This window comes from Cucurbita maxima, unplaced genomic scaffold, assembly GCF_002738345.1.
Source record: "Cucurbita maxima cultivar Rimu unplaced genomic scaffold, Cmax_1.0 Cma_Scf00017, whole genome shotgun sequence".
In the NCBI taxonomy this organism is placed as follows: Eukaryota; Viridiplantae; Streptophyta; class Magnoliopsida; order Cucurbitales; family Cucurbitaceae; genus Cucurbita; species Cucurbita maxima.
Window position 1 is genome coordinate 4,703,375 of NW_019272033.1, and position 15,000 is coordinate 4,718,374.

General features: G+C 39.0%; 2 protein-coding genes and 1 long non-coding RNA gene across 5 annotated transcripts; 2 read left to right on the forward strand and 1 right to left on the reverse strand.

Annotated features, from left to right (window-relative positions):
- The first annotated feature begins 517 nt into the window (after positions 1 to 517).
- Positions 518 to 4,689, forward strand: LOC111491764. Its single transcript, XR_002719760.1, has 3 exons — positions 518 to 1,369; positions 4,403 to 4,485; positions 4,576 to 4,689. It is a non-coding gene; the product is annotated as an uncharacterized LOC111491764 (long non-coding RNA).
- Positions 4,690 to 5,826: 1,137 nt separating this feature from the next.
- LOC111491751 (potassium transporter 6-like) lies at positions 5,827 to 10,166 on the forward strand. Of its 2 annotated transcripts, XM_023140762.1 has the most exons (9): positions 5,827 to 6,257; positions 6,358 to 6,850; positions 6,956 to 7,009; positions 7,606 to 7,866; positions 7,954 to 8,006; positions 8,230 to 8,353; positions 8,445 to 8,699; positions 8,821 to 9,904; positions 9,935 to 10,103. In XM_023140762.1, exons 1-8 carry the CDS (start codon positions 6,219 to 6,221, stop codon positions 9,900 to 9,902), a joined length of 2,361 nt encoding a protein of 786 aa, XP_022996530.1. In that variant the 5' UTR covers positions 5,827 to 6,218; the 3' UTR covers positions 9,903 to 9,904; positions 9,935 to 10,103. The 2 variants fall into 2 exon arrangements, with proteins under 2 accessions (XP_022996530.1, XP_022996531.1); XM_023140763.1 differs by having other exon boundaries at positions 6,124 to 6,257; positions 8,821 to 10,166.
- A 71-nt stretch (positions 10,167 to 10,237) lies between these two features.
- Positions 10,238 to 12,036, reverse strand: LOC111491758 (protein RICE SALT SENSITIVE 3-like). Of its 2 annotated transcripts, none has more exons than XM_023140771.1 (7): positions 11,797 to 12,036; positions 11,663 to 11,716; positions 11,462 to 11,596; positions 11,279 to 11,396; positions 11,138 to 11,179; positions 10,994 to 11,050; positions 10,238 to 10,866 (listed from the first exon to the last, which is right to left on the reverse strand). In XM_023140771.1, the coding sequence occupies exons 1-7, from the start codon at positions 11,934 to 11,936 to the stop codon at positions 10,396 to 10,398; spliced, it is 1,017 nt and encodes a 338-aa protein (XP_022996539.1). In that variant the 5' UTR covers positions 11,937 to 12,036; the 3' UTR covers positions 10,238 to 10,395. The 2 variants fall into 2 exon arrangements, with proteins under 2 accessions (XP_022996539.1, XP_022996540.1); XM_023140772.1 differs by having other exon boundaries at positions 11,663 to 11,713; positions 11,797 to 12,035.
- Between the last annotated feature and the right edge of the window lie 2,964 nt (positions 12,037 to 15,000).

Below are 15,000 nucleotides of genomic sequence, written 5' to 3' on the forward strand. Positions count from 1 at the left end.
TTTTTTTTTTTTTTTTTTTGTCGAATATATATATGTAGTGTTTAAATATGATAAACTTTAGTATTGACTCCCGACTTTACGTATTAGATCGACAATTCAAAATGAATGGTTGTGTATATTAAAATAAAATGTAACTGGCAGCGCTTTCGCATTTTCCCAAAAAAGGAAGGAAAAAAGGAAAGAAAAGGAAAAATCTTAAAAGTCTCCCATTTGATCGGTCGAAGAAACGTGAGGCATTCAGTCGGTGTGATCATGCGGTTGGAGGAGAATGGAAATGACAGCACACCACTGATGGAAAGCCCACCAACCCAATGGAATCCAGATTTAGGAAGATACGATCAAATATTAAATTTTGGGAATTAAATTACAAAGAGGTGAGAATGGAAGAAGCTAAAAATAGAAGAAGGTATAAGAAGCTTAATCTGAAAACGGATCTTAAATCTTTCAAAACGTCACTCTACAGTTGGAAACGTGTAACGGTCAAATCCGGCGCCGCGCATACGTTGTGAAGTCAAATTTGAGGGTAGTTAGTAAATGGAGACAAAATAGTTGAGAAGACCCCTTCTTGTGTTTTTTCGTTGAAGTGACATGAGTTCATATGAACATTGTTAAGATTGGTATTTCATTCAACATTCATTTAGATCCATTGCCATTCTCAATTCGCATGCGATTATCACATTCTTGCACTCTCTCTATTGCTTGCTATGGCTTTAATTCAAATGTGGAGCCAGAAATCTAGTGATATTTTCTTGGCCTGTAATAGATCTGTCTTACGGTTGTTATGGATGTGTTCTTCCATCCTCTATTCAAACTTCAAAGAGGGGGAGTTTTGTGGAAGTCAATTTTTTGGGTAACTTTATGGGACATCTAGCTCAATAGGAGTTTGCATACATCTTTGGGATACATCTTTGAGATGGAAGGTCTAACAAGTATCTTAGTTAAAACAAATGTGGGTCTTCATTATAATCTTTCCTTCAAAATAAACAGGACAAATATGCTGTGAACTTTGCCATTGTGTTCCTCCTTAAAAGAAAATGCTGTTTTTCCCCCTTAGCTGTATATCCACGTGTCACACTTCATATTGGCGATGGTAGTCAGCTATGCTTAGTTTTTTCTCCCTAGCCATGGACTTCTGCTTGGATTCTTCTTGCTTTTAAACGTTTACAGGAGTTTCATTTTTGAAGGCTGTCCCGAAGGGACTTATGATGCTATTATAGTGGATTCTTCTGATCCCATAGGTAAACTATCTGCCTGAGGGTATCTTTTCACGCTGTAATTTTCGAGTGCATCTTCAGGTCCTGCACAACAGCTTTTTGAGAAGCCATCCATCTTTGAATCGGTAGCCAGAGCTCTTGGATCCAGAGGGGTTGTTGGGAAAAAAGGAATAGTGAGAGAGAGAGAAATAAATAAAATAGATGAAAGCTACTATGTAAACATATTGTCTATTGACTTATACTTAGAGGGTTGCACAATTACTGTATATACACTGGACAAAAAATAGTAAATAATGTAAATATATATAAATTTAAATCTACTAACAATCTTCTAAAATCTCCTAAAATCTTGGTAGTTTAAATATTTGAATCATATCTCATACTTTAAATCATATCTCAACACTCCCCCTCGATTCAAAGTTGCAGAGGTCAAGTACAGAACTTTTATTTTGACAAGGCTTTTGATACCACTTGACACAATCACACTTTTGAAGGCAGCGGACTAGCGATTGTGTGGCACTCATTTTCCAACGACAAGTGCGTTAAGCCAATTTGTTATTGTGTCGCCTACGGCCAAGTGACATTTTGTGTGGCACTCACTTTCCAAAGAAGAATGGTTGTTTAGTGATGCTGAAGATGATGAATTTGACACATTTTGTGTTGCAGTGGATGCACTAGGAGATGCACTGGCGTTGCCCTTGTCTCTTCATTTGGGGAAACTTCAACTGTAATCTTTTGTTGTTCCGGTTCTTTACTCCAATCCCAACTCAAGTTTTCATTAAATATTACACCCCTTCTAACTAAAATCTTTTCACTGATGGGGTTGTATAATTTATATGCCCGGAGTACAATAGTCAATGAAAATGCATTTTTCAGATTTTTCATCAAGCTTTTGACGAATTTGAGGATGTTTTAAAGCATAAGCAACACAACCAAAGATTCGTACATGACTTACAAATGGTTTCCTTTCATGTCATGCTTCATAAGGAGTTCGATTCATAACCGCCTTTGTTGGTGAGATGTTTAATAGATAAACAAATGTTGTTACGGCTTCTGCCCAAAATTGGTTTGGTAGTCTCCTTGCTTGTAACATACTTCTTGTCATTTTGTTCTGGAGTGTAGGGAGCTGTTAATTCCCTTTGGATGCCCTCTTCTTCACAAAACTTATTGAACTTTTTAGATATGAACTCGTCACCTCTGTCTGTATGAAACACTTTAATGTGACAGCCACTTTGGTTCTCCACCATAGCTTTAAAAATCTAGAACTTCTGAAAAGTTTTTGACTTATGCTGAGAATTAAACCCAGCTCATTCGACTATAATCATCAATGAATAGTAAAAAATATATACTCCCACCCAAGGACTTCGTTTGCATTGGCTCACATAAATCAGCATGAATTAGTTCTAGACAATATGAAGCTCTTCTAGCTTCTCCAACAGGAAAGAACTCCCTTCACATAAATTAGTTGAGTCGATTCTTGGTAACCGAAAACCATACCTTTATCTCTGATTATTTTCAGGCCGTTCATATGAAGATCTCCATATCTGAGATGCCATAATGTTGAGTCATCTTTAGTGCTAGTAGTAAGAGCAAAATCCTCCCTATTAGAAACATCAAGTGGAAACATCTTATTTGAAGTCATGACAATTTGAACTTTATGACCTAATTTCTTATGTGTAATGACACATGTCTTGTCATCAAATATAACGGAATGTCCTCTGGTCATCAATTGTCCAACACTCAATAAATTGTACCTTAAATCAGGTACAAATTGAACATTATCTAATTGTTTTATCTTACCATGATTGGTTTCGACTTTCATTGTATCTTTTCCCTCAACTTGCATCTCTTTTGTGTTTTCAAGTTGCACCTTAATTTTTTGTATCTCATCAAGCTCTTTGAATAAGGATTTGGTGCCTGTCATATGGTTCGAGCATCCGCTATCAACAAACCATAAGTCACTTTTTTTTGGATTAGTATCCATGCATGCCATAAACAACTTTTCTTCTTCATCTTCATTCTCTGCTGCAAAATTCATTCGTTGATTTTTATACCAACAATCAGATTTTGTGTACCCATACCTTCTATAACATTGTATGACATTCCTTTGTTCATTGAATTGTCTCTGTCCATCACTTCTCCATCTACCCTTGTTATCACGACCACCATGGAAGTTGCGAAATCTTCCTCTTCTACGACTTCTACCTACTAAATGAATATTTTCTCTTTCGTTGTTTTCATGGTTGGTTGTCTCCTTCACTGAAGTGCCTTTTTTTCATTCCTTTTTGATGATCTATTGATTCTTGCCTCATGAGCCTGAATCGAGCCCATCAGTTCATCAACGGAGAGTATGGATAGATCCTTAGCTTCTTCTATGGCAGCCACCACATGGTCACTTTGGAGTCAAGCTTCTCAACATCTTTGCAACAATTGTTTCATCTGAAATTTTCTCTCCATAGGTACGCGTCTGACTGACTATTGCCATTGCTTTTGACAAAAAATCAGCAATTGATTAGCCATTCGTCATGAATAGAGTTTCAAAATCACATTTTTGATTAGTCATTCGTCATGAATAGAGTTTCAAAATCACGTCTTAGAGATTGCAATTTCACTGTCATGACCTTTGAATCTCTTAGAAACTCCTCCAATAGAATTGACCATGCCTGCTTTGATGTGGTTGTTGCTGCAATTAGTGAAAAAATAGTCTCATGAACTGCTTGCTGAATAATGAATAGAGCCTTGACATCGTTTTTCTTGGTCTCTCTTAGTCTCTCCTTTTCTTCTATGGTGGGTTTTAATAGATTAACAAACCCGTGCTCCACCAAGTCCCATAGCTCCTGCGATCTGAGCATCATCTTAACGCTCCACCACTCATATTTCTTACCATTAAAGATTGGTAACAACGGTGCAGAAGAAGAAAAACTAGCTACTGCCATTTTTGTTTTGTGAAAGAAAATAATCACTAGACCTCGTGTCAAACGAACTTGGTTATTGTCTACTGGAGGGTTACACAATTAGAGTATTGATAGCTTATACTCTGTACCAGAAATAGTAAATCATGTAAATTTAAGATAAATTCAAATCTACTAACACTCTTCTAAAATCTTGGTAGTTTGAATATTGAATCATATCTCAACTACTCTAAATCATATCTTCATTTTTTAATACTTTTAATTATATCTCAACAGTTGTGTGCACTCCGGCTACATGGCTTCAGATGCACGTTATTGGAGACATAGTGGCAAACTGTCTCCAAGTATTCAAAGGCTCTGTAAATTATGCATGGACTACAGTTCCAACATATATCCCCGGCAAACATTTCCAGATGAATATTAACTACTCTTTTCTTTTCTGCTTATAGAGATAAGATGTGATCATCATATCTGGCTGCAACGTTTCCACAACTTTTGCCAAGAAGGTGTTATTGATTCAATAGCAAAATGAGGATTGGTTTGGGTCTTCATTTTCAACCAAATGCCTTGTCTACCAACACATTTTACCCCCACTAGAATTAGACGTTTTATTAATTTCTCCGCCAGAACCAGACGACACCCTAGACAAGCTTAAGAGAAATCTATCTAAAGGGCCTCCAGTTTTGATTTGCACCTTTTGTATAAACTTTACCAATATCAAGAATTATTAAGATAATACGTGAAAAAATAACTGTGGCCTAAAAAACGAAGGTCATCGTCACCCAGCACGCCAAATCTTTGTATATATTATTACACAAATACATAACACAGGAATAAAATATGGGTTCGACTTCAGTGTTGTCTGGTTCTACATTTGTTTATACATTTCAACAGCACAAACTTTAATATAAAAATAAGGAGTGGATAAGCTTTGATGTATTATAATGGTGGGTTTCCATGTCACAAGCCATACATATATGACACTTGTCATTGATGATCAGGATTCACGAAGAGGGAATTTTATTTTAAGGAATCAATGTCCGCAACACAATACAAAAACCAACCACCTCACTTTAAAAACAAGAATAAAAAAGAAAACCCATATGAGATCCACGTCAAAAAATTAGTTCACCAAATCAACATTAATAATATGCTTGTCTATTGAACTCATAAGATATAAATGTACAGGAAAGTGAATTACCTCCAGGGAACATAAATTGGCCTGTAAGTACAGACAATCAATAGACTATAAAAATTCATTTAATCAAAAGCTTCTCCCTCTCAACATTGCTTAGCATAACAACAAAATTAAACCAACATTATTGGGGTTTTGTCGAGTTCCCCGATGAGAATTGTCGGTGAGAAATGTGTGTGAGAGAGGAGGAAGAAGAAAGAAGATGAGGGAAAAGCTTAGTCAACTTTGTTCAAAATTCAAACTACTGATATGACTACTAATATTATGAATCCATCTAAAACTGACGCTTTAGTTCTCCCTTACCTTACATACATGTGTGTTCCCTTTTTTTGAACTAAAAAAAGAATAGAAAAAATGTAATTCTTTAATTAATATATTGTAAAGATTGAAGCTTGTAATGAGTAATTATATTCTCTCCTACTGTCAAAAACATAATTACTGAATCAATCGGATAATAAAGATTATTTATTAGATATGAGTTTAGTTGATCTCACAAGAATTTGGAAGTTACGTCAGCTTCCATCCACTCAATTCGCTCGCTCCAATTCCCATTAGAAGGTTTCCAGAATTCATAGCAGTCAGGCCAACTTCTTACGGACCTCAAAACTTGATTACTCTCGCTCTAAAACCTCTAAACCATCCTCCCGCTGTGTCTTTTCGTGTTTGCCTCTTCTGCCTTGTCTGAATTCGTGGTGGTTCACCTGCTTTTCTATTTTCAATTAAAACCCACGTTTATTATCTCATCTCTTTTCCAAACATTTTCCCCTTCTTTTTAAATAAATCTCTCTCCATATTGATTGATATTCACGTTCCTTGCTGCATTCGCCTAACTTCTTATCTCAACAATTCGGTATTCTCTCCAACCATGGTCTTGTTCAAATTTTGAGCCCTCTGCTTATGGATCTGGAAACTGGGGTTTATCCGAAGTATGCTAAGGTGAGCTAAAAATCTCTCAACTCTGCATTAATTCCTAATCTCCACAGTTTCTGAATGAGAATCCATCTTAGTTTCTAATTTACCCTCCCTTTAATTGCAGAAGGATTCATGGAAGACAGTTCTGACTCTAGCTTTTCAGAGTCTTGGGGTCGTCTATGGTGATTTAAGCACCTCACCTCTATACGTGTATAGGAACACTTTTGCTGAAGAAGACATTGAACACTCGAAGACCAACGAAGAGATTTACGGCGTTTTGTCATTCATTTTCTGGACCCTTACCATTGTCCCTTTGCTCAAATATGTATTTATTGTGCTCAAAGCAGACGATAATGGCGAGGGAGGGACTTTTGCTCTCTACTCATTGTTGTGTCGACACGCCCGAGTCGGCTGGTTGCCCAATGTTCAAGCGGCAGACGAGGAGCTGGCTGAGTACAAGAAAGAAACCATAATTTTGCCACCCAAAAAAAGCTTTGCATCTAAGCTGAAATCCACGTTAGAATCGCATAAGGTATTGCAGACACTTTTGCTCATTCTGGCTTTGATCGGGACGTGTATGGTAATTGGCGACGGCATCTTAACGCCTGCTATTTCTGGTATTTATGGCATTCCCTTTCTTGGTTGTGAGTTTAAGAAACAAACAAACAAACGACGTAGGGTATTTGTTTGTAACTAATTGGTCTTGTTTTGGACTGTCATAGTTTTTTCTGCTGTCTCTGGACTGGAGTTCACGATGTCAAAACAGCATCATAAATGTAAGATTTAAAACCTTGCTCCATTTTTCTATCATCATCACTTTGTTTGCCATTGAACCAGTGGTTGAATGTGTTTTAGTATTAATGTAATTAATTTTACCATAATCCATCTGCTCAAGCTTTTGGTTTGATTGGTGTTTAACATGATATTAGAGCTTTGAACCCTTGCTAATATTGATTTTCACTTGCTGGCTTTTTATACATTTCTAAGCTCACAAGAGAGGGGGAATGTTAAAATCTTGATATAATTAAATTTGTTAAAACACAACAGCTTTAAAACTTTGAGTTTATTGGCGATTTAACAGAAAGATGGTGACGAATTTCGCTCTGTTGGATTCATCTCTGACAAAGTAAAAGCTTGTAGATTTTACAGTGTATTTGATTTTGAATTCCAATGTATCGTGAAGGTTTCCTTCTTTTGGAAAATTTTGTTAATGCCTGAAGTACCTACTGTTGAAGGGTCACTAGTAGATACATGTATGTAGTGACCCTTCAACACCTACTGCAGCCGTGCATCTATAAAATGTTATTCGAAGGTCATTAGAACATGCTTGATCCAGGCAAGACTTCCTTTTCAAACGTTGATATTATCGCAGATGTGGAAGTTCCAGCTGCGTGCATCATACTGATAGGCTTGTTTGCCCTTCAACATTATGGAACGCACAGGGTTGGGTTCTTGTTTGCTCCTATAGTTACAACATGGCTTCTGTGCATTAGTGCAATTGGTTTATACAACATCATTCACTGGAATCCTCATGTTTATCAAGCACTTTCTCCTTATCATATGTTCCTATTCTTGAAGAAAACAAGGAGAGGAGGTTGGATGTCACTAGGAGGGATTCTACTTTGTATAACTGGTAACCAATGGTGATACAATTTTTGAAATTCATCCTTTCAGAGGCAGATGTTCCGTTAGTTTATGAAATGTTGTTTGACTCTTCCAGGTTCAGAAGCCATGTTTGCTGATCTTGGACACTTTTCACAATCATCCATCCAGGTAACTGGGTATCTCTGGTTTGGTTTCAGATTTTGAAGATTCATACGTATTGGCGTTTGGTTTTAAAATGAATCCTGATTGAGATCTATATTGGTCTTGTTTGAAAAAAAGAAATATTCTCGTAATGACTGTATCTGCGCAAGTTCATCTTCAATCTGTATGTAATCTGTTCGTGTAAATCTCTGATCTGAAGAAGCTTCCTTTGTCAAATAATTTGTGACAGATTGCATTTAGCTTTATGGTGTATCCATCTTTGGTTTTAGCTTATATGGGGCAGGCTGCGTATCTATCTCAACATCATTCGATACCAAATGATTATCGAATTGGATTCTATATATCTGTTCCAGGTACTTTTAGTTACTTTACATGATATTTATGTAATATGGTTGCTTCCAGCTGATCTGATCTGATCTTAGGTGCTTCTTATTTATTGTCCAGAGAAGTTACGTTGGCCTGTTCTAGTAATTGCCATCCTTGCTGCTGTAGTAGGAAGCCAGGCCATCATCACTGGAACTTTCTCGATTATTAAGCAATGCTCTGCTTTGAATTGCTTCCCCAGAGTCAAAATAGTTCATACATCATCTAAAATTCATGGTCAAATTTATATCCCTGAGATTAATTGGATCCTGATGCTATTATGCTTAGCCGTTACAATTGGTTTCAGAGATACAAAACGTTTGGGTAATGCATCAGGTATGAAACCACAATTAATGATTGCTGGGTGTTATCTCTTCTTGGAGATACACTTGGTTCCATGATTTTAAGGCTAAATGAGCGTGCTGGTTTTATATATTTATTTGTTTCGGTGAAACAGGCTTGGCAGTAATCACGGTGATGTTGGTGACGACCTGTTTAATGTCGTTGGTCATTGTGATTTGCTGGCACCAGAGTGTTGTCCTAGCAATTTTCTTTGTGGTCTTCTTTGGGTCAATTGAAGCCATGTATTTTTCAGCTTCTCTCATTAAGTTTCTAGAAGGAGCATGGGTTCCCATTGTGCTTGCCGTGGTCTTCATGATTATTATGTATGTGTGGCACTATGGAACGCTGAAGAAGTATGAATTTGATTTTCAAAATAAGGTCTCAATGAATTGGTTGCTTAGTGTGGGATCCAGTCTAGGTATTGTCCGAGTCCGCGGGATTGGCATTGTGCACACTGAACTTGTCTCAGGGCTTCCAGCAATGTTTTCACACTTCGTGACCAACCTTCCTGCGTTCCACCAGGTGGTGGTTTTTCTTTGCATCAAGTCTGTTCCAGTCCCACATGTTAAACCTGAAGAGCGGTTCCTAGTTGGTCGAATTGGAGCTCGTGAGTACAGGTTGTACAGGTGCGTTGTGCGATATGGATACAGAGATGTGCACAAGGATGACACCGAGTTTGAAAAAGATCTTGTATGTAGTATAGCTGAGTTTATAAGATCACAGAAGGTGGAATCCAGTGGTTGCAATGCTAATGCAGAGGATGATATTTGGAAGGAAAATGAGAGAATGACAGTAGTTGGAATGTGCTGTACGCATAGAGACGGAATTCAAATGCAAGAGGATGATGATGAAGAGTTAGGGGAGACGTCTGAGCATAGGGAAATAATGTCACCACGATGTCGGAATCGTATCGTCCGGGCACCCAGGAAAAGGGTGAGGTTTATTGTGCCGGAGAGTCCAAAAGTTGAGGCAACAGCAATGGAGGAACTGCAGGAGTTGATGGAAGCAAGGGAAGCAGGAGTTGCTTACATATTGGGTCAGGCGCATACTAAAGCAAAGCAGGGATCCAGCATGCTACGAAAGCTTATAATTAATTATGGGTATGAATTGTTAAGGAGGAATAGCAGGGGACCCAGTTACCCCCTCAATTTACCCCATGCGTCTACTCTTGAGGTAGGAATGTTGTACCATCTCTGAAAACCCACGCCTACACCCACACCCACACCCACACCCACACCCACCTAAAATCTCTATTAATTGTACATCTTGTATCGTCTTACTCACTAAATCTTTACACTTGTATATACCTTGTTTGAGTTTTCAATCTCGTCCTTTCCAACTACCATTTAATTCTTATGTTGCCCCACCCAATGATACCTCATAAGAACCCGACCATTCTCAAATAAATGTACATTATCTTGTAGATTGTAAATAAATATTTAAGAAGAAAGTGTTTAGAAATATTTTAGCCTTACCTTAGGCTCAAAGTGATTTAAGAAAATTGTTTTAGATAAAGAACAAATCCTATCGTGTCAGAACCTATTATAATTATATTTCTAGTATATATTTGAATGGAGATTTAACAACTTTTCCCGTTTCAAATCTCTTTTCCAAAGCTGCACAGGGGAAAAATGGTGGGTAATGTCAACAATGTAAATAGAACTATTGACATGCATGCATGTCATAGCAGCTAAAATTCTTGATTTTGACAATGATAGCAATAAGGCGGCGAGATGGAAGTGCTGGTCTCATCCACATATAACTCTTGGTCAATCTCTTCCTTGGCCACCTTTTCCATGGATATGGACTGTAATTGCCTCTGTTGTAGTGGCAGTGGTGACTGTGAGCTGAGCGGCAGCGGCAGCGGCAAAGGCACCACCGAAGGTAGCTTTGAAAGGAGAGCCTCAAGGCTGCTCATGGAGGGAGTTACTCTGATCAATTGATGGTTCAAGTACGAGTGGCCATCGTAAAGTTCATATCCAGGGTTTGCTCTTCCTCTTCCAGAGAATTGCCATATATCTGACTCGCCACACCCATCGACCAGCTTGATAGGACATACCGACGACGAGGACGACGGATGTGGCAAAAGCACACCCGGGATCCTTTCTATATAGTGGAATTTCTTTCTTAAAAATACCACACAGCTCAAATCTTCAACAACCTTTAATATATAGTGAACAGGAAAGTAAGTACATATATGTTACTAACAAATTAGAATCAAACTGGCAATCATTAATTTTTTATCCCTCAAATTGTCTAAATATATAATTTATAAGTAGAGAGAGAACCTTGTGAATAGCTCCTAATTGAACAACTCCTTCCCGAACCGCTATAAGAGCTATGGTCTGCAACACAATGGGTTTAATTAGCAAGACCAATAAGGGTGTCAGAAATATTAGATCTAACTAACCTCCTCGTTTGGTCAACTATACCTTTATGCCCGACTGAAACTGCGCCTCCCAAGTTCTAGGTTGCTGTAAAATCATGCATGATTCTTTTAATTACTTGAAGAGGCACAAAATGGGAAATTAATAAACAACACAACAGAGATGGTTAATTAAAATAATTAGTACTATGTCAGCTGAGTTGTTATTGTGCCACGACGACGACGACAACAAGCTTATTTCTTGATCATTTGGTTCACTGTAAATCCACTTATGACTATGATCGGCCGCGACTTTTCCGATTAAACTGTGAATAGTAAAAGAATTAGAAGAAATTGATTGAATTGGTTTGAATTTGTTACAACAACTTACCCTTCTCCGTAACTATAGATCTCATGCGACATCTTAAAGAAGAGCTCTGGTTGAAGTCCCTGACAATTGGCAATATAGCTGGCTGACGATGAAGTGGCGGCGAAGTTGCAGAAACCATCTTCCCAGACTAGTATCCTGCCATTTCTCAACGTTTAGACATATAATTAAAAATTAAGTGCGCACATAAACTGCAGTGTGTACCAGTTTCTTCTGTTCCTTCTTGATCTGTCATAACCGCCTTGAGCATCCCATCTGCTATGAACACCAATGCAAGTAATGCATTTTATTATATTAATTAGGATACTAAAAGTGGAAGCCATTGGTTTTGGGCTTACTTGGGTGGAGGGTAATTTCTTGGCAGTATCCTCCAAAACACCGCATAAACCCACTGAGAGTTTTCATGGACGCTCAGACTTCTCAACGTATGTTGAAGAAGATGACTCACAGCTAATGGGCTCAGAACATGTTCTTCCATCACACTTACAAACCTTAATTACTCTCTGTCTTTCTCTCATAGACAACAAAAATCAAACAACCCAACCTCCTTTATATAACCAAATCTCTCTCTCTCTCTCTCTCTCCCCCCCCCCCCCCCCCCCCCCCCCCCCCCCCCCCCCCCCCCCCCCCCCCCCCCCCCCCCCCCCCCCCCCCCCCCCCCCCCCCCCCCCCCCCCCCCCCCCCCCCCCCCCCCCCCCCCCCCCCCCCCCCCCCCCCCCCCCCCCCCCCNGTTTAGGGTTTAGGGTTTAGGGTTTAGGGTTTAGGGTTTAGGGTTTAGGGTTTAGGGTTTAGGGTTTAGGGTTTAGGGTTTAGGGTTTAGGGTTTAGGGTTTAGGGTTTAGGGTTTAGGGTTTAGGGTTTAGGGTTTAGGGTTTAGGGTTTAGGGTTTAGGGTTTAGGGTTTAGGGTTTAGGGTTTAGGGTTTAGGGTTTAGGGTTTAGGGTTTAGGGTTTAGGGTTTAGGGTTTAGGGTTTAGGGTTTAGGGTTTAGGGTTTAGGGTTTAGGGTTTAGGGTTTAGGGTTTAGGGTTTAGGGTTTAGGGTTTAGGGTTTAGGGTTTAGGGTTTAGGGTTTAGGGTTTAGGGTTTAGGGTTTAGGGTTTAGGGTTTAGGGTTTAGGGTTTAGGGTTTAGGGTTTAGGGTTTAGGGTTTAGGGTTTAGGGTTTAGGGTTTAGGGTTTTAGGGTTTAGGGTTTAGGGTTTAGGGTTTAGGGTTTAGGGTTTAGGGTTTAGGGTTTAGGGTTTAGGGTTTAGGGTTTAGGGTTTAGGGTTTAGGGTTTAGGGTTTAGGGTTTAGGGTTTAGGGTTTAGGGTTTAGGGTTTAGGGTTTAGGGTTTAGGGTTTAGGGTTTAGGGTTTAGGGTTTAGGGTTTAGGGTTTAGGGTTTAGGGTTTAGGGTTTAGGGTTTAGGGTTTAGGGTTTAGGGTTTAGGGTTTAGGGTTTAGGGTTTAGGGTTTAGGGTTTAGGGTTTAGGGTTTAGGGTTTAGGGTTTAGGGTTTAGGGTTTAGGGTTTAGGGTTTAGGGTTTAGGGTTTAGGGTTTAGGGTTTAGGGTTTAGGGTTTAGGGTTTAGGGTTTAGGGTTTAGGGTTTAGGGTTTAGGGTTTAGGGTTTAGGGTTTAGGGTTTAGGGTTTAGGGTTTAGGGTTTAGGGTTTAGGGTTTAGGGTTTAGGGTTTAGGGTTTAGGGTTTAGGGTTTAGGGTTTAGGGTTTAGGGTTTAGGGTTTAGGGTTTAGGGTTTAGGGTTTAGGGTTTAGGGTTTAGGGTTTAGGGTTTAGGGTTTAGGGTTTAGGGTTTAGGGTTTAGGGTTTAGGGTTTAGGGTTTAGGGTTTAGGGTTTAGGGTTTAGGGTTTAGGGTTTAGGGTTTAGGGTTTAGGGTTTAGGGTTTAGGGTTTAGGGTTTAGGGTTTAGGGTTTAGGGTTTAGGGTTTAGGGTTTAGGGTTTAGGGTTTAGGGTTTAGGGTTTAGGGTTTAGGGTTTAGGGTTTAGGGTTTAGGGTTTAGGGTTTAGGGTTTAGGGTTTAGGGTTTAGGGTTTAGGGTTTAGGGTTTAGGGTTTAGGGTTTAGGGTTTAGGGTTTAGGGTTTAGGGTTTAGGGTTTAGGGTTTAGGGTTTAGGGTTTAGGGTTTAGGGTTTAGGGTTTAGGGTTTAGGGTTTAGGGTTTAGGGTTTAGGGTTTAGGGTTTAGGGTTTAGGGTTTAGGGTTTAGGGTTTAGGGTTTAGGGTTTAGGGTTTAGGGTTTAGGGTTTAGGGTTTAGGGTTTAGGGTTTAGGGTTTAGGGTTTAGGGTTTAGGGTTTAGGGTTTAGGGTTTAGGGTTTAGGGTTTAGGGTTTAGGGTTTAGGGTTTAGGGTTTAGGGTTTAGGGTTTAGGGTTTAGGGTTTAGGGTTTAGGGTTTAGGGTTTAGGGTTTAGGGTTTAGGGTTTAGGGTTTAGGGTTTAGGGTTTAGGGTTTAGGGTTTAGGGTTTAGGGTTTAGGGTTTAGGGTTTAGGGTTTAGGGTTTAGGGTTTAGGGTTTAGGGTTTAGGGTTTAGGGTTTAGGGTTTAGGGTTTAGGGTTTAGGGTTTAGGGTTTAGGGTTTAGGGTTTAGGGTTTAGGGTTTAGGGTTTAGGGTTTAGGGTTTAGGGTTTAGGGTTTAGGGTTTAGGGTTTAGGGTTTAGGGTTTAGGGTTTAGGGTTTAGGGTTTAGGGTTTAGGGTTTAGGGTTTAGGGTTTAGGGTTTAGGGTTTAGGGTTTAGGGTTTAGGGTTTAGGGTTTAGGGTTTAGGGTTTAGGGTTTAGGGTTTAGGGTTTAGGGTTTAGGGTTTAGGGTTTAGGGTTTAGGGTTTAGGGTTTAGGGTTTAGGGTTTAGGGTTTAGGGTTTAGGGTTTAGGGTTTAGGGTTTAGGGTTTAGGGTTTAGGGTTTAGGGTTTAGGGTATAGGGTTTAGGGTATAGGGTTTAGGGTATAGGGTTTAGGGTTTAGGGTTTAGGGTTTAGGGTATAGGGTTTAGGGTTTAGGGTTTAGGGTTTAGGGTTTAGGGTTTAGGGTTTAGGGTTTAGGNTTAGATTACACTGTATAGTAGTCTTTATTGATTTCCAACTTTCGTATCCCCCTCTATCTATAATCGTAAGTCCAGCTAACAGTTAAATAGTACTCTTTAACTAACTGATAGCAGAAACACAGTTTTCTGGACTTTGTTTAAAAAAATATTTTAAAGTAAAAAACCTGAACAAATTACCATAATCATTAATTAAGTTGTTTGTTTAATGTGTATGTATATATATATATATATATATATGGATGACCTAATTATTAATTTGGTGACGCATGTAGACTTGACGTTTTTATGGAGACACAAGTTCATTCAGTAGTTGGTCTCATGCATACTTAAGGAAATGTATTGGGAAGCCGTGTTAATGGTAAATTTGGGTGATATTCCAGTGTAAGCGCCAACAACCTCCCCAATGAATGATGAGCAAGGCAACCCCCACACTGCTTTTCATTTACCCAGCCTGACAAAACAAAAGTTTGTCAGCCATTTATTTTGTCCCTTTGACTATCCCCATCACTCTATTTCCTCCT